This window comes from Agelaius phoeniceus, chromosome 6 (assembly GCF_051311805.1).
Source record: "Agelaius phoeniceus isolate bAgePho1 chromosome 6, bAgePho1.hap1, whole genome shotgun sequence".
Classification (NCBI taxonomy): domain Eukaryota; kingdom Metazoa; phylum Chordata; class Aves; order Passeriformes; family Icteridae; genus Agelaius; species Agelaius phoeniceus.
Genome location: NC_135270.1, coordinates 60,576,217 through 60,593,897, shown reverse-complemented (window position 1 = coordinate 60,593,897; position 17,681 = coordinate 60,576,217). Strand labels below are relative to the sequence as shown.

At 41.2% G+C, this 17,681-nt stretch overlaps 1 protein-coding gene across 2 annotated transcripts in view; it reads left to right on the top strand.

Moving 5' to 3' along the window:
* Positions 1-17,681, top strand: part of PELI2 (pellino E3 ubiquitin protein ligase family member 2) — a 72,502-nt gene that overhangs the window by 27,278 nt on the left and 27,543 nt on the right. The window contains exon 3 of one of the 2 annotated variants that reach the window (XM_054634605.2): positions 13,122-13,214. The exons of the other annotated variant lie outside the window; for it this stretch is intronic. Coding sequence (XP_054490580.1) covers positions 13,122-13,214 — 93 coding nt within the window. The remainder of the gene's footprint in view (positions 1-13,121; positions 13,215-17,681) is intronic. 2 annotated transcript variants of the gene reach the window in all.

The window sequence follows — 17,681 nt, the reverse complement described above, 5'->3', positions numbered from 1 at the left end:
TTGTGCTGATTGCATTAATGCAGCAGCTCAAGAACTGTGGCTGTCACCAATTCTGTGTGTCAGCCTGAACACTGCAGTAGATGGAAAGAGGATGCTTGTCATGTTCCATTGTCCCTGCTGTGCAGGTGTCAAGGACAGCTGGAGTAGCAATGGCTTCAGTAGTAAATTTAGCTGAGCTAATTGCATATGAATCACTGCCTTTTGTTTTTTTCCACTGAGCGCTTGTTTTTTGCCACTCTGCCTTCTGAGGTGCTGAAGAAAATTCAGAAATATTTGGCCTTTTGAGGGTATCTGGATATATTTAGGGGAAAAGCAGTGCATAGGGTATTAAGTTTTTTCAGAGTTATTGTCATTGTTAAAGTACAGACTGATCTCTTCAACATTATGCACTGGACTTCAAAACCTATTTTATTAACTCTTTGCTTTGGCAGCATTCAGTAAATTTTGCGTTTTCCCCTATTTGGTTTTTTCCAGCATTGTTAAAATTGGTTTTACTGTAAGAAAGAGCTTAAAACTCTTCTGCTGTTCTAAGCTTGTCTGTGTGGACATGTCTGGGGTAGGGATTTGGGGAATGGGGGACTGTGAGTCTTCATTATCTTGAGAAAGATCCATACTCAGTTTTTAATAATCTCCTTTGCTGAATTAGAGAGTTTCTCTCAAAATCATCACATCACAGGAGAGGCCATTCCTTGCCTCTTGATCTGGGTCTGATGATGAAGAGGAAGGTTTATCAGTCACAGTAACAGAATTTGTGAAAACCTTCCTCTGGCTACCAAACTCATAGGTGTAAGTTTGCTGTTGGCTCATCATAACAACATTTTTATGGTTAGGGTTGGTGATTTTTATTTTCAAGCTGCTGGAGCTGTTTAAGAAAGTCAGAAGTCAGTTGTAATGTTTATTTCATTTAGTTGAGTTGTGTTCACTGTTGTTTTCATGCACAATATTTAATGCTGTGAAACTCCAGTCACTGTCTGCTGGTGACTGACATGATTTCAGGATTTACTTGGGCAGAAATTTTCCAGTAAGTGCTGAACTTCAGGTGAGAGTGGGATAAAAGGTTGTCTTTAGAACAATCACCTGGGAATGATGAGTTGCTGAACTGGACTTCACTGGGTTTTGGGAGGAATAAGGGAGACTTTCATAAGGGTTTTTTGTGTTTTGGGAATTTGTGACTTTTTTTTTGGTTGGAGATATTTGAGTCTAACAGGAAAGAGGTGTCTGACTGAATATGAAACTGGCTTAATACCACTGTGGAGTAATATTTGAGGACACTATGTTTTTCTTGCAGATCTTAAGCAGGTCAGTAATATGATGTGGAAATAAAACTGAATGATCCCAATTCCTGCCAAGTGTGGATGTTCCTGTTCCAGTCCACATCCAGTCTCTTGATTCAGTGCATCACTAGCTTAACACTTTGCCCTGTCCAAGCACAGGTGAATCTTCACTCCTCATTGCTCCTCTTCATGACCATCCCTGGCTTCTTGCTGGATATTTTTAGTTGGGATTCTTTTTGTGGAACAGAGGGAGAGAACTGCCCCAGTCCCATATGAGAGGGGTGCTGGCAGCTGGTGTGAAGACTGAGCTCACTGGTGTTACTGGGAACTCTGATCTTGGAATCCCCCATGACTTTGGCTCTGAGAGCATTTGGATTTTTCTGTTGGCTTCTGATGCTTCAGAATTATTTCCATGGGCCTGAAGTTTAGAGAAATGAAGAAGGGGCTTCACGTACATTTGAATTACCTGAAGTATGGCATTAGGAAGCAGGAATTGTTGACAGTAGCTCTTCAGGATTACTCTGGAAATGTGACTGAATTTCCTTGTTACAGCATGGATGGTAATTGAGACTTTCCAAAGTATTGAGCCAGTGGGCAGAAGAATATAACTGCTGAGAATTGGAAGTATTCCTTTTTAACAAGGGACTGTTGAGCTTTCCTAAGTGATTGCATGTGTAATAGTGACTGCAGAAAAGATTCCAAATACCTTTTGAATTGCTGAAGACTTGAGAAACCCCACCTTTAATACCTTTTTATGGCGGTGTGTCTTGGTATTTATTATGTCTGTCTTTCTCAGGATCAAAGTTTCCTTTGGTAACCTGTGGTAGATAAAGGTAACCTATTTTCTCCCCAATGAAATTACTGTTTCAAGCTGACTGAGGAAGATCTCTCTTGACTTCCAAGTCCAATTACCTGCCGAGTTGGCTTCTGCTTTGTGCTATCACAACAGCAGCTTGGATAGTCACTGGCTGGGTTCCTGCAGCTCTAATCAAGTTTCCTGCTGCTGCTGGAGAAGAACAAAACACAGCCATACGAATAATTATTAGGTCGGGGAGAGAGCTGCAATTTGTGCTTTGAGTGACGAGAGAAAATGAAAGTATAGGATTCTTGTGATTAGTGATCTACTGTAGATGCAGTATCTGCTTTGACGTCCTTTGAATTGGGAGTAAAAAGGCCACCAATCCTCTTGGCACTGACAGCTTTTTGGTGTTCATGCTGAATGAGAGCTGTAGAGCTCAGCTGCTGTCAGGAGGATGCTGTGTCTGTCAGTGGCTTCTCCCTTTCCTGTTGGGCTTATTTATGGTCTAATCAGTTCATGGAGCACTAATTTGTTCTGAAGTAACTTAATCGCATAGGTGTCTCAAGAGCCCTGGCTTGTGCAGAAGCAGCTTTTTCTTGGCTCATCAGACTGAGTCTGCTTGAATAATAGTTTCCTTGGTGTAATGTCCTTTTCTTCTATTAAATGAGCATCATCTTAACATGCTAACTCCCTACCCCTGTGCCCTTGCAAATAGCAGGGAATGGTTAGGCAGGAAAAGATGGTTACACCAATTTCACTGGTAGGGCTGAATAAATAACAACTCTTACTTGGTTTGAAACCCTCCCTCCTGAGCTTTTGGGTCTGTGTTAAAGGTTTTGGAAAATCATTTTATAGTGTTTGCTAACAAAACCCAGATGTTTAGTGAAGGAAGGGGAATTAAAAATTGCTGAGGTCTACAACAATTATTTTTTTATGACTTAACGTTGCTTTTTGTTTTCATGCTCTCCCTTCAGAGGATAAAAAAAAGATCAAAAAAATGCTTTCCTTGTAAACTCTCTTTAAACTACATCTGCTCTAAATCAATATTTTAGAGCAGATTCTACTTGAATGTGGTGCCCTTTGAAAGCAGAGGAGGATGCAGTGATCACCAGGCTGGTGTCAAGAAACTGGGGAACATTTCATTTCCCCATAAGCTTCCCTTGGCTTCCTGCAGGGAGCCAGGCTGTGGGAGCACTGCTGTGCAGGACCTGTCACTTTGCAGCTTCCTTGACCATGTCAGAAATAACCTGGGGGGTTTGGGCTTGTGAGAATGCAGAACCAGGGAAAGGAGAGGCTGCATCTCAGCTGAGGTTTAAATGCTGTAGTGTAAGGTCAGACACTGCAAATCCTGTTGCCCATCATGGAATGTCCTGCATTTCTTTGTGCCACAGGAAAAGTGACGAGTAGGATTTGTACCAGAGTTGGTAAGCCACTTGTTTCACTGGAAGATGAAAATTTCACAGCTTGAGTTTAATGTAGCATGACTTGTTTAAAACTGTCTTGTTCCAGTTTGACTGGTTCCTGCATGCTTCCCCTCCGTTCCCCAGAATTTAGAGTGGAAATTTTGGACCACCTGCTGTAGTGGTGAAGCTCTGTCCTGTTTCATATTTATTCTGTTTGGGCTCTCAATTGGCTGGAATGGATCTGGTTTTAGAATTGCATGTCTCCTTAGAGCTGGGCTGCTCTGAGCTTCCTAAAGGTCAGGAAAACTCCCCAGTCTGGTGTGGCTCAAATGAAGCTGGATGGCCTGAGCACAGTATTCCTGCCTGTGTGCTGCTACTGCCTTTGGAACTTGTTGGGGATAACTCCCCCTGCAAGCTGGCAGTACTGAGGGAGATCCTCTTTGGAGTATTCAAGTGGTGGGGATCTGCTGTGGTGGTCAGGGGTTGGGTGGGCTGTGCTGGAGCCCAGCTGGGAGCAGCCTGGTGACTGCAGGGCCTTCTGTACAACTGTGAGAGCCTGGGATGTCAGCAGCTCTAATACAGGAATCCCTCTTCTCTGTAAAGGTTGTTTCATGCTCAAAAGAAAGTGCCGTGGCAAGGGGAATGTGGCAGCTGATAATGGATATGCTTTTCCTGTTATCTCAAGCAAAATTGTCTTAAATGGATGGAACATTGTGTTTTGGAAGAGTCAGGTAGTGTGTAGTCAGAGTATGGAATTGCTCTCCTGGAACAGGGGAGTTGGAACTGCATCAAAGAGGAGATGAGACTTCTCTGCTCCAAGGCTTTGTTGAGAGGGGCAATTATTTTGAAAACACAGAAAGCAATTGAAGCATCATGGGCCAACAGTAACTTTCCAAAGAAACAAACAGCTGCTACTCCTGTTTTACAAATTAGAAAATACTTGTTTTCCAGCGTGCTTAGAGATTTTGTTGATGGAAAGAACAAAATCTAAATATTTCTCTTTTTGGGAGTCTCTTATGACTCCATCTGTAAAATGAGTAACGTTATCTGTTTGCCAAGAGAAGAACTAAGAGGGGTGACTCTCTTGTGACATTCAAAGATTCCTCTTTCTACTCTGTAGGTCTCTTGTCTGAGACATGTTTATGCTTTTTTTTGGGTGTAGATTTACTTTGTTTTGAGATCCTGCTGGTTTGTTCTCATTCAACACCAAAGACCTCACAAATATTTTAGGAGAAAGCAGGGAGTACTTTATCCTGATAATCTCTTTAGAAGGGATGTATCCCCAGCAAAGTGCTTATTGGCTGCATGCTCTAAGCCCTTCAGCTCTGCTTGCAGAAATTCTCTGGCAGTTGTAAAGCAATCCAGAATTCTTCAGCAATGTGGCTTTGCTTCTACAGGATCATTATCTCTTTTTTTTTGATCATCCCTGAGGTGTCCTTCCATGAAAACAAATGAGTCCAGCCACTGGACCTACATCAGAGCTTGTACTTGGGTGACCTCTGTGTCAGACCCAGTGTGTTCTGTACAGACTTGCCTTGAAATTCTGCATGTCTCTTGTCCACAGTGATTCTGCCAGTTCTTCAAGAAGTTCTGGACTCTGCAGATGCCTGCTGTGAGATAATGCTTGTGGTAATCTATACTTTGGGCTTCTAATTTCAGTAGCAGCAGATCCCTATCACTTTGACTTGAGGAAGCTCATTAAAGGCCCAGCACTCTCAGCTTGCTCTGTTCAGTCTTCCCCAGCTCTGAGGGATCTCCCTTCCCCTGAGTTCACCATCATATCCAGGGAATGGTGGATGCTTTCTTCTCTGCTTTTTGGTACCAGGGAAGGGTATCCCTCCCTGGCCACCTGAAAACCTCTGGACTCTGAGGATTGCACATTTCCTGGGAACTGTGGCCTGAGGACAAGGCCAGTGTCTGAGCAGGGATCTGTCTCAAGCTGGGGTCATCCTGAATTGTTGCACTTTCAGCCTTGGATGTTGACAACAACAGAGATTTTCCTGGGAACCTCTCCTTGTAAATTTAAGATACCGAGGGACACGTTCCTTTCTCTTCTGCCCTAACCCCAGGATAAGAAAAGGGGAAGCAAGTACAAGGTTGATTTTTATGTATTTAGTTTTCTTTCATGAAGCTCATGTGGCCAAAGAAGCTCTGTTCCCAGGGCCTGTAGCTGCACAAATCTGTTTCTCCTCCCAGACTTCACAACTGATTGAAGGTTTAGATGACAAAGCACTCCCAGTTTGCAGCTTGGAAAACTCTTCTGTCTAAAGCAATTCTGTTCAGCATTGGTCAGGGGTGTTCTTGAGCAGGGGAATCTGAAAAGAAAATGGAACTTACCTGGGGAGATAAACCACATTTTATACTTGCACTACAGCAGTGCAAATTTCTGGGGTTTATTGCTAACCTCAAATCCTAGAGAAGTTTAACAGAGAAGATGCTTTCTTTTGATGTATCAGCTGACCTCTGAAAATCAGGGCTTCATGGGACCAGAGCATGCACATTTACACCCTGGTGACCAGGGAATTTCTGAACCTGTAGCAGCTTGCTTGTTCTCCAGTTCTTTGGAAATTCAGTGGGAGCTGTTCTTTGGGTGGTGAGTTAGAGCCTCAGAGGATCAGAGCTTCTGTTCCCTTCCACAGACAGTGCTCTTCCTGACAGTGCTGCTGCTGTTTCTTTCAGCTTTATTTCAGCTGCATGAGTCCAGAATTCCAGAAGAGGCAATTAAAGAAATCATATTTAGAGAAGGTGAGGGAGAGGTGCTTTTTTGTGCTTGAGGTTTTTAGAGTTTGTATTACTAAAGCGGAATTTCTGGACTTCATAAATGCAAATAAAATTGTGTGAACGATCAAGAAACCCTGCAGTGGTTGTGGGCTGATTTCTGTAATTTGTAACATTGAGGCAATGGACTTTAAATATACAGGCCTAACTAGTTTTGAATTTCCTACAAAGGTTTGCAAGGAATGTTGAATAGGACAGTGAGAGCAAATGCACAAAAGCTGGAAGGGGGCCTGAAAGAAATTTTGGTGAGGTTTTGTGGATTACTTTTGACTTGTAGCCTTCCTATAATGGGCATTTACCATTATAAACTTTGGACAAGAGGCTAGAGTGTAAAACATGCAGAAGTTTTTCATCTTTCCTGTTATCTCTACATTAGCATTTGCTTTTCCACATCTCTGTCTCTTCTTCAGCCCACCAAAGAATCTTCAGTGCTGAAGGTCAGGAATGAGGCAGTGCCTTGGGTGGTCCAGGTGGGAGGCAGGAAGGACAAAGCTGACCTTGCTTCAGCTGCTCCCAGATTGTTCCCAAGGAAAAGCTGGCCTTGGAAAGCTGGATTGTGAAACTTGCAATAAAGCACATAAAGTGTTCTCCCTAACTCATCCTTCCTCCTCCTCCTCCAAGCTTTCTCAAATCTTTGTTTGGTGTTTTGTCACAAAAATTGACTCTGTTGCTACTTGAGTATAATAAATAAACTGCAGAAGTCAAAACAAAATGTTTGCAATTTTGTTCAAGAGACAGCCCATGCTGAATGTCTTAAAATATCCTTGTGTTATGATCTTGCCTGTTACTGGAAACACTCTCTCTAACTCTCCTTTTCTTTGGTTAAAAATACCTTGGTTATTTAATGTTGTCTCTTGGTATCTTGCACTGTAGTAGCAAATACTGCTGGGGTTGAAAGTATCACTGTGCCATTATGTGATGCATATAAAAACAAGGCTCTTTCTGAGGAACCTTTTTTTCATCTCCAGATGAAGATGCACTTGCTAAATTTAGAGGTAGGGCTCTGATTTTTCTCTGACTGCTGAGAAATTCTGTGTAGGAATCCTCTGATTAAAATTGAGCCATAATGCTAAATAAAAATCTATCTGTGCATTCCAAACACAGCATGACAAGGGAGAACACCATCACACAGTATGGCTCTATGAATGCACTGAGGATTTTCCAGGCTGAAATAGAATTGGTTTTTACTTGGTGGCAGTGAGTTACCTCATTTAGCCTTAAAAACACTAAACCACTTTGAAACAGGAGTGTGGAGGCACCTTCCTCAGTCAAAGGCTTTGATGGCTTCAAACACATCTGGGAAAAGGAGATTTTGAAATGTAACAACTGATGTTTCTGCTTCAGGTTGGATTTGGGCTCTGCAAAGGCTGTGAGAGGTGATAGTTGCCTGCACAAGTGGATGTTGGAATTTCCATGGAGCTGTAATCCATTCTGTTCAGTGTTTACCAGGCAATGTTTGGCTGCAGCCCTGGTGGTGGGGCAATAATGTGAATTGGATGATTTCTGATACCCAGAGTCTTGCTCCCAGCTCAAGGGTAACAGTCCTGCCTAGATTGAGTCTGAGTAAGGCATTTTGCATTAGGTGAAAGCCCACAACAATGCTCAAGGTCCACAAGTGGAGACCATCCTTCCCTGTGGAGAAAGCAGTGTCAGGGTCACGGAGGCTGAGGCTGGAGCCTGTGTTGGAACATTTGGAAGATGCTGAAGGTTTGGCTGTGCAGGTTTGGGCTCTGCAGGCTCAGGGGGGGCTCAGCTGAGCAGCATGTGCTGCTTTAGAGCACATGGGTTTGGTCAAGGCTGCCCTGACTCAGCTGTGTCCAGAAGGCCATAGCAATTTTGGTATCTTAGTTGCTGATACAAGCCTGGCTGAAGGTCACTCCAGAGGGAACTGCAGCCAGTTTGTGTACATGGGATGTTTGACAGCTTGTAATCCTTTGTCCTTCAGTCATTTTTCTGCCAAAACCTTGAGTGTCTGCAGAGTCATTTTCTGAACTCCTGCCAGGATTCTGGTACTCTTTGTTTTGAAGTCAAGGAAGTTGTCTTCAAGGAAATGTCATATCCAGAATCATTTGTTAATTGTGCATAAATGGTGCATAGGCTGTCTTTCAGCAGTACTTTCCCAGCTTTCACTTGCCAATTTGTGAAATGTGTTGCTAGCACCAGTAGAAGTTCATAAATCACAGATAGAATCTGTGTACCTCATCAGCCTGTCCAGTGTTCCAGGATTATCTCAGCCTTGTGTTTCTCAGGCTTGATGAACAGGAAGGAGGGAGCACTTAGGACACTTGTTACAGGTACATGATGTCTCTTCTTTATCACTTACATAACTTTTTTCCCTGTTGTGTATCAATGTGTATTTAAAGAACAGTGAAGATAAAAAGTCGATTTTCTTTGAAACAGAAATCCTCCTCATTGAAATATTATGTACTCACTGTCTCTAGACAAAAGCTTGCACATTTATTTGCCATGATTTTTCTGTTTATATGCTTTCTTTATTTTGTTTTTCTTCTTTTTTGTTTGTTTATGCTTGGATCTAGATACAGTGTTCCTCTTATTACTGAAGTAGATGAGCAGTGTTAAAGAAGAGATACAAACTATTGGGAGGGAGAATGTAATTTACAATTATAATTCTTTCGCATGAAGCATTCACTACTTTTAAATCTATTTAATGCCTGCTAACTATAGGCAGTATGATGATGATTGAATGCTTTTTCATGCAGGCTCATGGAGACTTGAAGTGGAATAAGATTCACCTTTGGAATTCACTGAGATAACTTTGTCAACAGCAAGAAATTGCATGCAAAGTGGAAAGGCCAAGAATGTGCTGAATGTTTTGGCATCATCAGTACTGTATTAATCTAATTTCTGATGGTGCCTTGCTGTACTAGTTCTCTATTAATAGTTTCTTATACCAAAAGCTTGTTTTGCTCTACACTGGGGGAAAACACCTTGCCTTGAGAATAGGGGTTGTGGTTCTATTCAAGTGCTTTTGGCAGAAACTGAGATTATACCTGTCTGGGGCAGGTTGTGTCTCCTTGTCAAGTGGCACATGGGTTGGTTGTCTGTGTAAACAGTGAGACTTGCTCTCTGATGTGGTGTTCTTGCTGCAAAATTGTTGGGCTGGGACTTAATTCCAACTTTACCAGGATTTTAAAGCATCAAAAACTGGGGCTGAAGGGGTTGAATTGAACTCTTTGGTAATTGATAGACAGAATCTGGCTGTGATAGAGCTGTGGAAGGATGTATAGTATGAACTGTTTATGAGAGAATGACATTTAATGTGGAAATAAACTGATGCAGCAGCTTGAGCTTTGTCTTCTTCCCCTTATACATCACCTCCTGTGCATCTTAGAAATGCAGACATAATACAGAGTGTAAAGAAGAAACAGATTCCATTAATTGGTTTGTAAGCCTGGGTTAAAGTCCTGCAGTTATTTTCCTTGCCATCAAACCTCCCCTCTCCTGTCTCCTGCCACTGACCTGCCCTGTGCTGCTCCTCTGCTCCTTTGTCCCTGGGAAGTGAGGGACACCAGGAGTCCAGACATTGGTTTTTGCTTTTTCTGGTTGGCCTATCAGTGAGATGCCTTTGAGCTTTTTAGGAAAACATTGCTGAACATTTTCTTTTTGGAAAGAAAAATGTTAAAACTGTACTCCTGGGGCTTTAAAAGAGAATTTTCCTTCTCATTTTGCATTTCATATATAAAACATGTATACACTGCTTAGCACTCACTACTGGTTTAGAGCCTTGCTCCTACTGGAATACACATCAAGTAAAAATAGGCTGGTGTACTCAGGAATTGTGAGATTTGATGTGTCCCAGTTTTCATTTCTTACAACACTTTCACTGTGTTGGTCTGTCACTCCATGTTGGTAATATTTTGATTTTTATTTCTTTTCTCTTGAGCTGGTAAAAGGAGAACCTTGTTTTTGCCATAGTGAGTTTCTGTGCTGGTCTCTGAACACAAATTGCAGCAGTGCACCAACAGAATGGTGAGGATGTATTGACAGGATATTCCATATAATATTATGATAAATTCCATATAATATTAGATCCAGAAGGGATTTTTAATAATCTAAAAGTGTAGAACTACAAATTCATCTCTTCATTATTTGTTTTGAATGCCTGTGTTCATGAAAGTAGTTCAGAGCCCTTATGGTTCTGGCTTAAATCCTAAAATCTTCACTGAGTCCTAGGATTGAATTTTCATGAATAAACAAGATCTTAAATTTGGAAAGCAGGAAATGATAGGATTTGGTTGCATTGCTGTTTGTTCACGTTTCTGTGAAGGGGAATCCTGGCCTGAGAGACATGATTCTGTAATTAGAATATTAGTTACACTAGATCACCTCTTTCAGCTTTACTGAAAATCAGTGCTTTTCACGCTTTGCTAAGTGAGATGCACAGAGACAAGCACTAAAAATTACATGTTACACTTCAAACTCTTCCTCTGTCTTGATATTTTCCTTGGTACTGAGGCCTTTTGCTGCTGAAGGGAAAAATGTAGGATACATGCTGTTCTTTCATAGCTCTCATTTCCTCAAAACTATTATTATTTTCCTTGGAAGCCTGTCTGAGCAGAAAGTGTCAGTCATGATTCTGTATGTCTGGTGGCACAGCACTGATGTGTCATCTCCTGGTGTCACAAATAAAATCTGAATCTTTCCAGGTCAGGACAGAATTTCAGCTCATTCCTCCCAGAGTGTTTGCATTGGAGAAGCCTCATGGTAACAACTCAGCTTTTTTTTTTCCTCCAGGAGGAATGTCTGCCTTTTGTTCTTACAACTCATTGTTCTTTTCTGAATGCCTTCCCCATAAGTGCTGTGTGGGTTTTTTTGTTTGTTTTTCTCTAAAACTGAAAATCTTGAATTAATTTGTGAAATGGTGTTTGAACTTCCTAACAGAAGTTAGTCAGGTTGATGTGCAGTGAGACAAAGCTGCAATTATCTCTATTTTTGTACTCCCAAGGGGCTTCATTACAGCAGCTCTTCTCTCCCTGCTGCCGTGTCCTGGCAAGGTGAGGTTCAGGATTCAACAGACACAACAAATTATTATTTTCTGTGTGTGTGTAGTGTTTCATCCCTGCTGATGGAACATTTAACTGGGGGTTTGTTTTTTGGTTTTTTTCTTGCTGTTGTTGTAGTAACAGGAGAATCTGTGTGAGTTCAGACAGACTTTGTATTATTGAATACTTGTTTGGTAGTTGCCTTGGTTTGAAAAGCCAGGTGTGTGCTGAGGAAGGCAGGAGCCTCCCCTGAAATGGAAAATGCAAACCCCCTCTGAATTGTTATAATTTTGAAATTAAGGGGCTCTCAGGAAAATATATGGGAGCAGGAATAACAGTTCTTTATTAGGGAAGAAAATAAAAAAAATTAATAAAATAAACAATGCAGTGATACAAAACCCCACTGCCAGAGTGAGAGCAGTCCCTGCCCCCTGTGTGTCAGGGGGTGGCACAGCCCCATCCCATGGGGGCTCAGCCCTCCTGCAGTGCCAGCTGTGGCTCTGCTGGAGCAGGGATCCTGCACAAGGGGGGAGTTTTCCTCTGCAGCTCCAGGGCTGCTGCAGATGGGCCTGGGCTCCCTCTGGCCATGCAGGGCAGCAGAAGCTGCTCCTCTGGCAATGCACTGGGCAAAGGCTGCTGGGCTGTCCCAAAGCTCAGATTGGATCCAGGTAGGAATGCTTGGCTCCTCCCCTGGGCAATGCAGCATCTCCCCATGGGATGCTGGAATTGGATCAGCCCTGCAGGGACACTCAGTGGCCATGGACAGCAGAGATCCCCTGGAGGGAGGATTGGCTGTGGGAGAGAGAAAGAAAAAACTGCCCAATTAGCAGAGGATAATTGCTCACAGATAGGAACAGAATACACACCCCCATTCCAGCCCCAGACTCTCTCCCCCACAGCTGTGATATGGCAAAAGTACCGAGGGTTCTGCTGCATCAGCTCCTCCACTGCTGTCAGCCAAAGACAGGGACACTTCAGCCCCAAAATGGCTTTAAACTGCTCTATTTCTAATATTGCTTAATGCAATTTGACAGGCACATAATGCTCTAACTCTTAAAGCCTCTAACAACAATTTCATGATGGACTAGTGTGGGTTTAAGCAGGCTTTCCTGAAATTTTAGATTTGCTGATCCAACCCTGAGGGCAAGTACTTAATACTTGAGACCCTCCAGACTGTTAGTTACACTTCATAGTAACATTTCCTTCTTCAGGTAGTGCTTTGTCTTTTCATAACACTTAAACCTCCTTTAATTTGACTATTTTAGCTATCAAAGCTGAGGCTTGAGTGGCAGCACAAAACGGTAATAAGGATATATTTGGTTATGGACACAAAAGCTGTCTTACATTTATACTTTCCACTGCAGAAAATTGTCTCTGTTGTTCATTTGTTGTTTCAAGACCCTTTAAATATTTTTTTTAACAAATAAATGCTTTTTTGGCTCATATATTTTAGTAGGACATAGTTCTCTTTTCATAGTGATATCTTTACCAGCATTTAAGTATTGAGTGCAAGTAAGGGGAACTGAATAGTTTAGTCATGCATTTATAACTCCTTGTTAAGGGAATGTCTATAATATTTTGAAAAGAATGTGCTTAAGTAGCTACCTGCAATTCAGAGCTCTCTGCCTGGAAAGTGAGCTTTAGCTATTGTTCAATATTTATTTTTAGAAATTGTAGTAATGTGGACAGATCTATTCAAAATATTTTACTTAAAAGAGAGCATGTCAATATATAGATTTGGCAAGATGCAAATCCTGAATTTCTCAGATGCTCTCAGCAAGGGGAGGGGGGAGAAAATGTACCAAAACCAGTGAGAATTAACTGCTCTGGTGTTGTGCATCATTTTGTTGCATTTCAATGGCAGGTGAATTATGAGAGGCATGACTCCAACCCTCTGCAGGTGGAATTTTTGGCTGCGTTTGAAGACAAGGAAAAGTACCGAGGTGAACAGCCTGGGGTAAGCAGTAAATGGGAGAAACTCATTTAGCAGGCTCTAGTCCCAAAAATTCCTTGCTTGCCTACATAATAATGTGAGGAATCTGACATCTCTGTGACTTGCTGAGTGTAAATGAGATGTTGGTATAATAAAGGACACTTTGAGAAAGTGTATGAGGATGCAGTAAAGAGGAAATGAGGAATTCTAAACTATTTATCCTCGTGTTCATGAGGGAGGGATCAGTTCCTCATCCATTTGGGTTGATTGGATCCCTTTTCTGTAATGAGGCACTCTCTGAGTTTGCTGGGAGCAGGAGAGAGCCTGGCTGTGCCTTTCCCAAAGCTTGCACAGCACCTCCCTGCTGCCTTTTCATCCCTCTGCACACATTTTCTCCCTGTATTTGGGGAAAACAGCAGAACAGCAGGTGCCTGTTCACTGCAGGGTTATAAGGTGACTCCTGGTTTATTGAGGACTTCCTAGAAATACCATTTTCTAAATGAGTGTGTTCCCAAGGATCCTAAGTGGCTAAAGAGAGAGGGAGAGAGCACCTGCTGGCTTGGTAATTGATTGCTGGAGTGAGAACAGTGGGGAATTCCTGAAGAGCTTTAATGGTCCTCTGAGAGCTGGAAAGGGAACACGAGAGACCAGGTAGGTCCCTGTGCAGGATGGGAATGTGGCACCACTGAACACTGGGATGAAAAGCCAAAAAGAGAGAAATGGAAAAGAGCTTTAGGTGATGTTATCTTCACTGTTATCAGCTGGGTATTAATTAATTTAAATCCTGGTAAATTATTTGTGAAATTGCAATTCCTGAGCTGGTTACTAATGGGATTCCATAGTAGTAAGCAATTTTCTAGCATTGAATGCATCACATGAAAGAAAACCTTTGAAAAAGAACAAAGAAAACACCAAATAACAACCCCCATAAATTTCATTTGATAAAACTGGTAGCAGTTAAAGTGTTAGAAGGGTAAGTAAAATGAAACAGCTGCATTGAGTGGTTTCCCCATTTAAAAATGGGCTTTCTAAAAAAACACATTAGTTAGAATTAACTATAACCAAAATAGTAGCAAAGTGAAATATATGGAGGATTTCAGTATGGCTTGTTGGTATTGCAACAGGGACTGTGCCTTGGAAATGAGTTGTCTCCAATTGGTAAAAATGGAATTCTGTAAAAATGGATTTCTGGACTGGGATGAGCAGGGAATTGTGGAATTGAAGAGTCTGTGTTATCCAGTACAGATCTGCTGTCAAGTGTTCAGAAGGATTCTGAAATGCTGGAGAGGATTCAAACAGGAGTAGAAAAACTGATTTGAAGGAGGGAATGGGGAGACTGTGCCTGGAATAGCAGCAAATGAAAACTGGCAGCTGAAATGAGCTGTTGCACAAGTTACTCACCACAACTGCCCAAGAAACCTGGCACAAAGTGCCTCAGTTTGATTCTGAACTCCAGCAGCTGCCTAGGAATTTCCACATGCTGCTCTATGAAAACTGATTTCTTTGAAGAAATCTGGTTTCCTTTTAATTTAGTGTATTTTACACTTCATTGATGAAATCAAATTAGCATGAAGCAGATTGATATGTTTTAGCCAAATGTGATGCATTTAAACCAATGTGGGGGACAACAGGATGACTTTGGAAAATAGCTGGTATAGGGAAAATTTAACCTGATTAGGTAATTCTGTTTAAAAATATAAATTATATTTTCTTTGTGGTCTTTTGGAGAAAATATTAAGTGTGCAGAAGTATTTGGCTATTCTGAAGCAGGTGTTCACTGTTGTCTTTGGGGTCTGGGTGGATGGTGGAGTGAGTTGTATCCCAGTAACTGCAGGGTTTTGAAAATGATGGAAAATGTTCCTGTGTGTTGTAGTAGGCACTGTGTGCAGTGTGTGCAATGGGAGGGTAATGGCTGTTGTAAAAATAAATTAGGGCTGTTTGTGAGTAAGTGCTAAAATGGAACCTTTTTTTTTTTAGGTGTAGAAAATGATGATGCTCATAGTGAAAGTCTCTGCGTACATAATGTGGGGAAAAAAACAAACCTGGGAAGCATTAGTGTGGGAAGATTAAAGGCAGATCCCATCTTTAGAGCCCATATGTGATTTGTAGCTCCAGCTCTGTCTGCAGAGACATCAGGGAAGGGGGTGAGAGCCCTGAGCCTTGATGGATGCAGGGAAACCCTCACAGCTCTTGGGGCCTTTTGTTCCTGGTGCTTCATTAGGCAAAGCAGATGTGAGATTTAAGGGATTATTTGCTACTCCTACAGAGGCTCAGTAACAAAATCCAATACCAAAAGACCTCAAACTCGAGTTTGTTTCATCTGGGGAATTGTAAATTTGGAATGATGCTGTATAAAGTGTAAAATGTAGTTTATAATCAACCACAAATTTTGGTTTATGGCGTCTGTGCCATCATTTAAAATCCCTGTTATCCACACTCCCTGACCTGACTTAACAATCAGAGGGCAAATCTCCTGAGTGGAAATAATTTTATGTCAGTTGCCACATACAGAAATGAAAAGGTCAAAATGAGATACTGTAATAAAAGGTGTTCTGAATTACCTATTACTTGTAATAGCTGTATTAATAATAATAGTAGAGGTTGAGAGAGCAGGATGGGTTAATGTAGCTGAATAAAACACCTTCTAGGTGTGAAATATTTTCTACACATTACCTTGCTTGTTAAAGAACACATGCCATTATCCCAGAGATTTAATAAAACATTGGAAGGTCAATGCAAAAATGAATGTTTTGATAGGACAAGATAACTGGGACAGAGGTAGTTGGAAGTCAGGCTGCAAGTGGGGAGTGCATTCAGTTACTGAGACACTCCAACCTCTCCTTCAATGTTTGTGGAAGCCAAGAGAGGCTCTGCTGCAGTTTTCTGAAAGGAATTCTTTAAGTTAGGCCAACTATTGGTGCACTATTTGCAGGTTAAAAGAATTTTTGTGTTGGCACTGCACTCTGTGGTCTGCATTTCTGCAGCATTGCTGTGCTATTAAGTTCTTGCTTTTAAGGATCAGTGAATCTGTACCAGCTTGCTGGGTGGTTGTTAGAAAAATGGATAAATTTTTTTCAGTTATAATTATATTAAATGTGAATTTAAATATACTCTTCATTTATATTGACTTTGAAGAGATTATCTTTTTGGATTTCCATTTATTATATTTGCTCTAAAAATATGTAAGCTCTTAATTATTTTTTTTTAATCTGGCATTTGATCTGGGTTGCCATTTTCATCTGTTGTCTTTAATTAGGCTTCCTGCTGGGTTTTGTAGCTTTACAGTTCATACCTTGTGAAAGAATCAATTGATTTCAGTGCAGATTCCCACGGTTGCTATTCTTAAATTGCTTTCTTAGCTCAGCAGAGTGGTGGCAGAGTTCTTGCAATTTGATCTTCACAACCACTGCTGTTTATTTAAAAAAAAAACGGATTACTCATGATTTTTCTACAGCCTGCATGAGATGATTTGATAATTTATTTGTAGGCAGTGTTTGCTCCAAGGAGTCACCAGAGCTGCTTCTTAATTCACTCATCCACAGTGTCTTGGGGCTTCCTCTGGATATCATCCAAGTATTCCAGAAGTGCACAGGAATGTGACTAAAACTGCACCCAAAGCATGTGATTTCAGTGTTTTTAATTTTATATATATATGAATATAATACATGCTTTGCCAATCATGTAACAGCTGTCAGTAGGTGTTCAGTGAAGAGACTGTAAAGGGCAGGTAGGTCTGGAGATGGAGGTTGGTGCAGAGGAAAGGGACAGGGGAAATGATTTAAATGATTCTGGGATTTATGGGGCAGCTCTCTGGAAAGTCAAAATGGGGGTTTTGGCAGAGGGTTGCAAAAGAGAAATTTTTTTTCTTCTTATCTCCAGCATAAAAATGATGGGTGGGTAAGCAGTGATCTCTTGAGCTGTGTGTGAAATGTGTAGTAGCTGTTCCAAGTCCTGCTCTCAGTAAAGCTATAAAATTGTGGATAGTGAAATGCTTTGAAACATGTCAAATACTGCTCAGGATCATGTGTGTAAATTCATGATTTTTTTCTTAAATTAAGCAATAATATTGAATACATATATCATCTTTATTATGGGCAGCCTGATAGTGCTGGGTGCTAAATACCCTTACCTGGCATGAGACTGGGATTCAGAGCTCTGCCAGGAGAAGAATCAACACAGCAAAGATTTTCCTTCCTCCTTGCTAAAACCTAGCTTAAACAACTGATTTAAGAAATCAAGTAATTTAAGACACCAAATTAAAACCATACTTTAAATCAGTTAATACTGGAAAACACAATTAATTTTTATGTCAAGAACTTCTACCCAGGCATGCTGAGGGACGAAAAAAGGTCCTTGAAGTGCTTTTTGTTGTATGTAATTTCATAAACCTGTTCTCCACATAAATGTGGGCTGCTTTATCCTAGAAAGCACTGAATATTCTATAAACCTAATTAAAACTGTGCCTTATTAACACTGTGGGCCTGCTAAGTG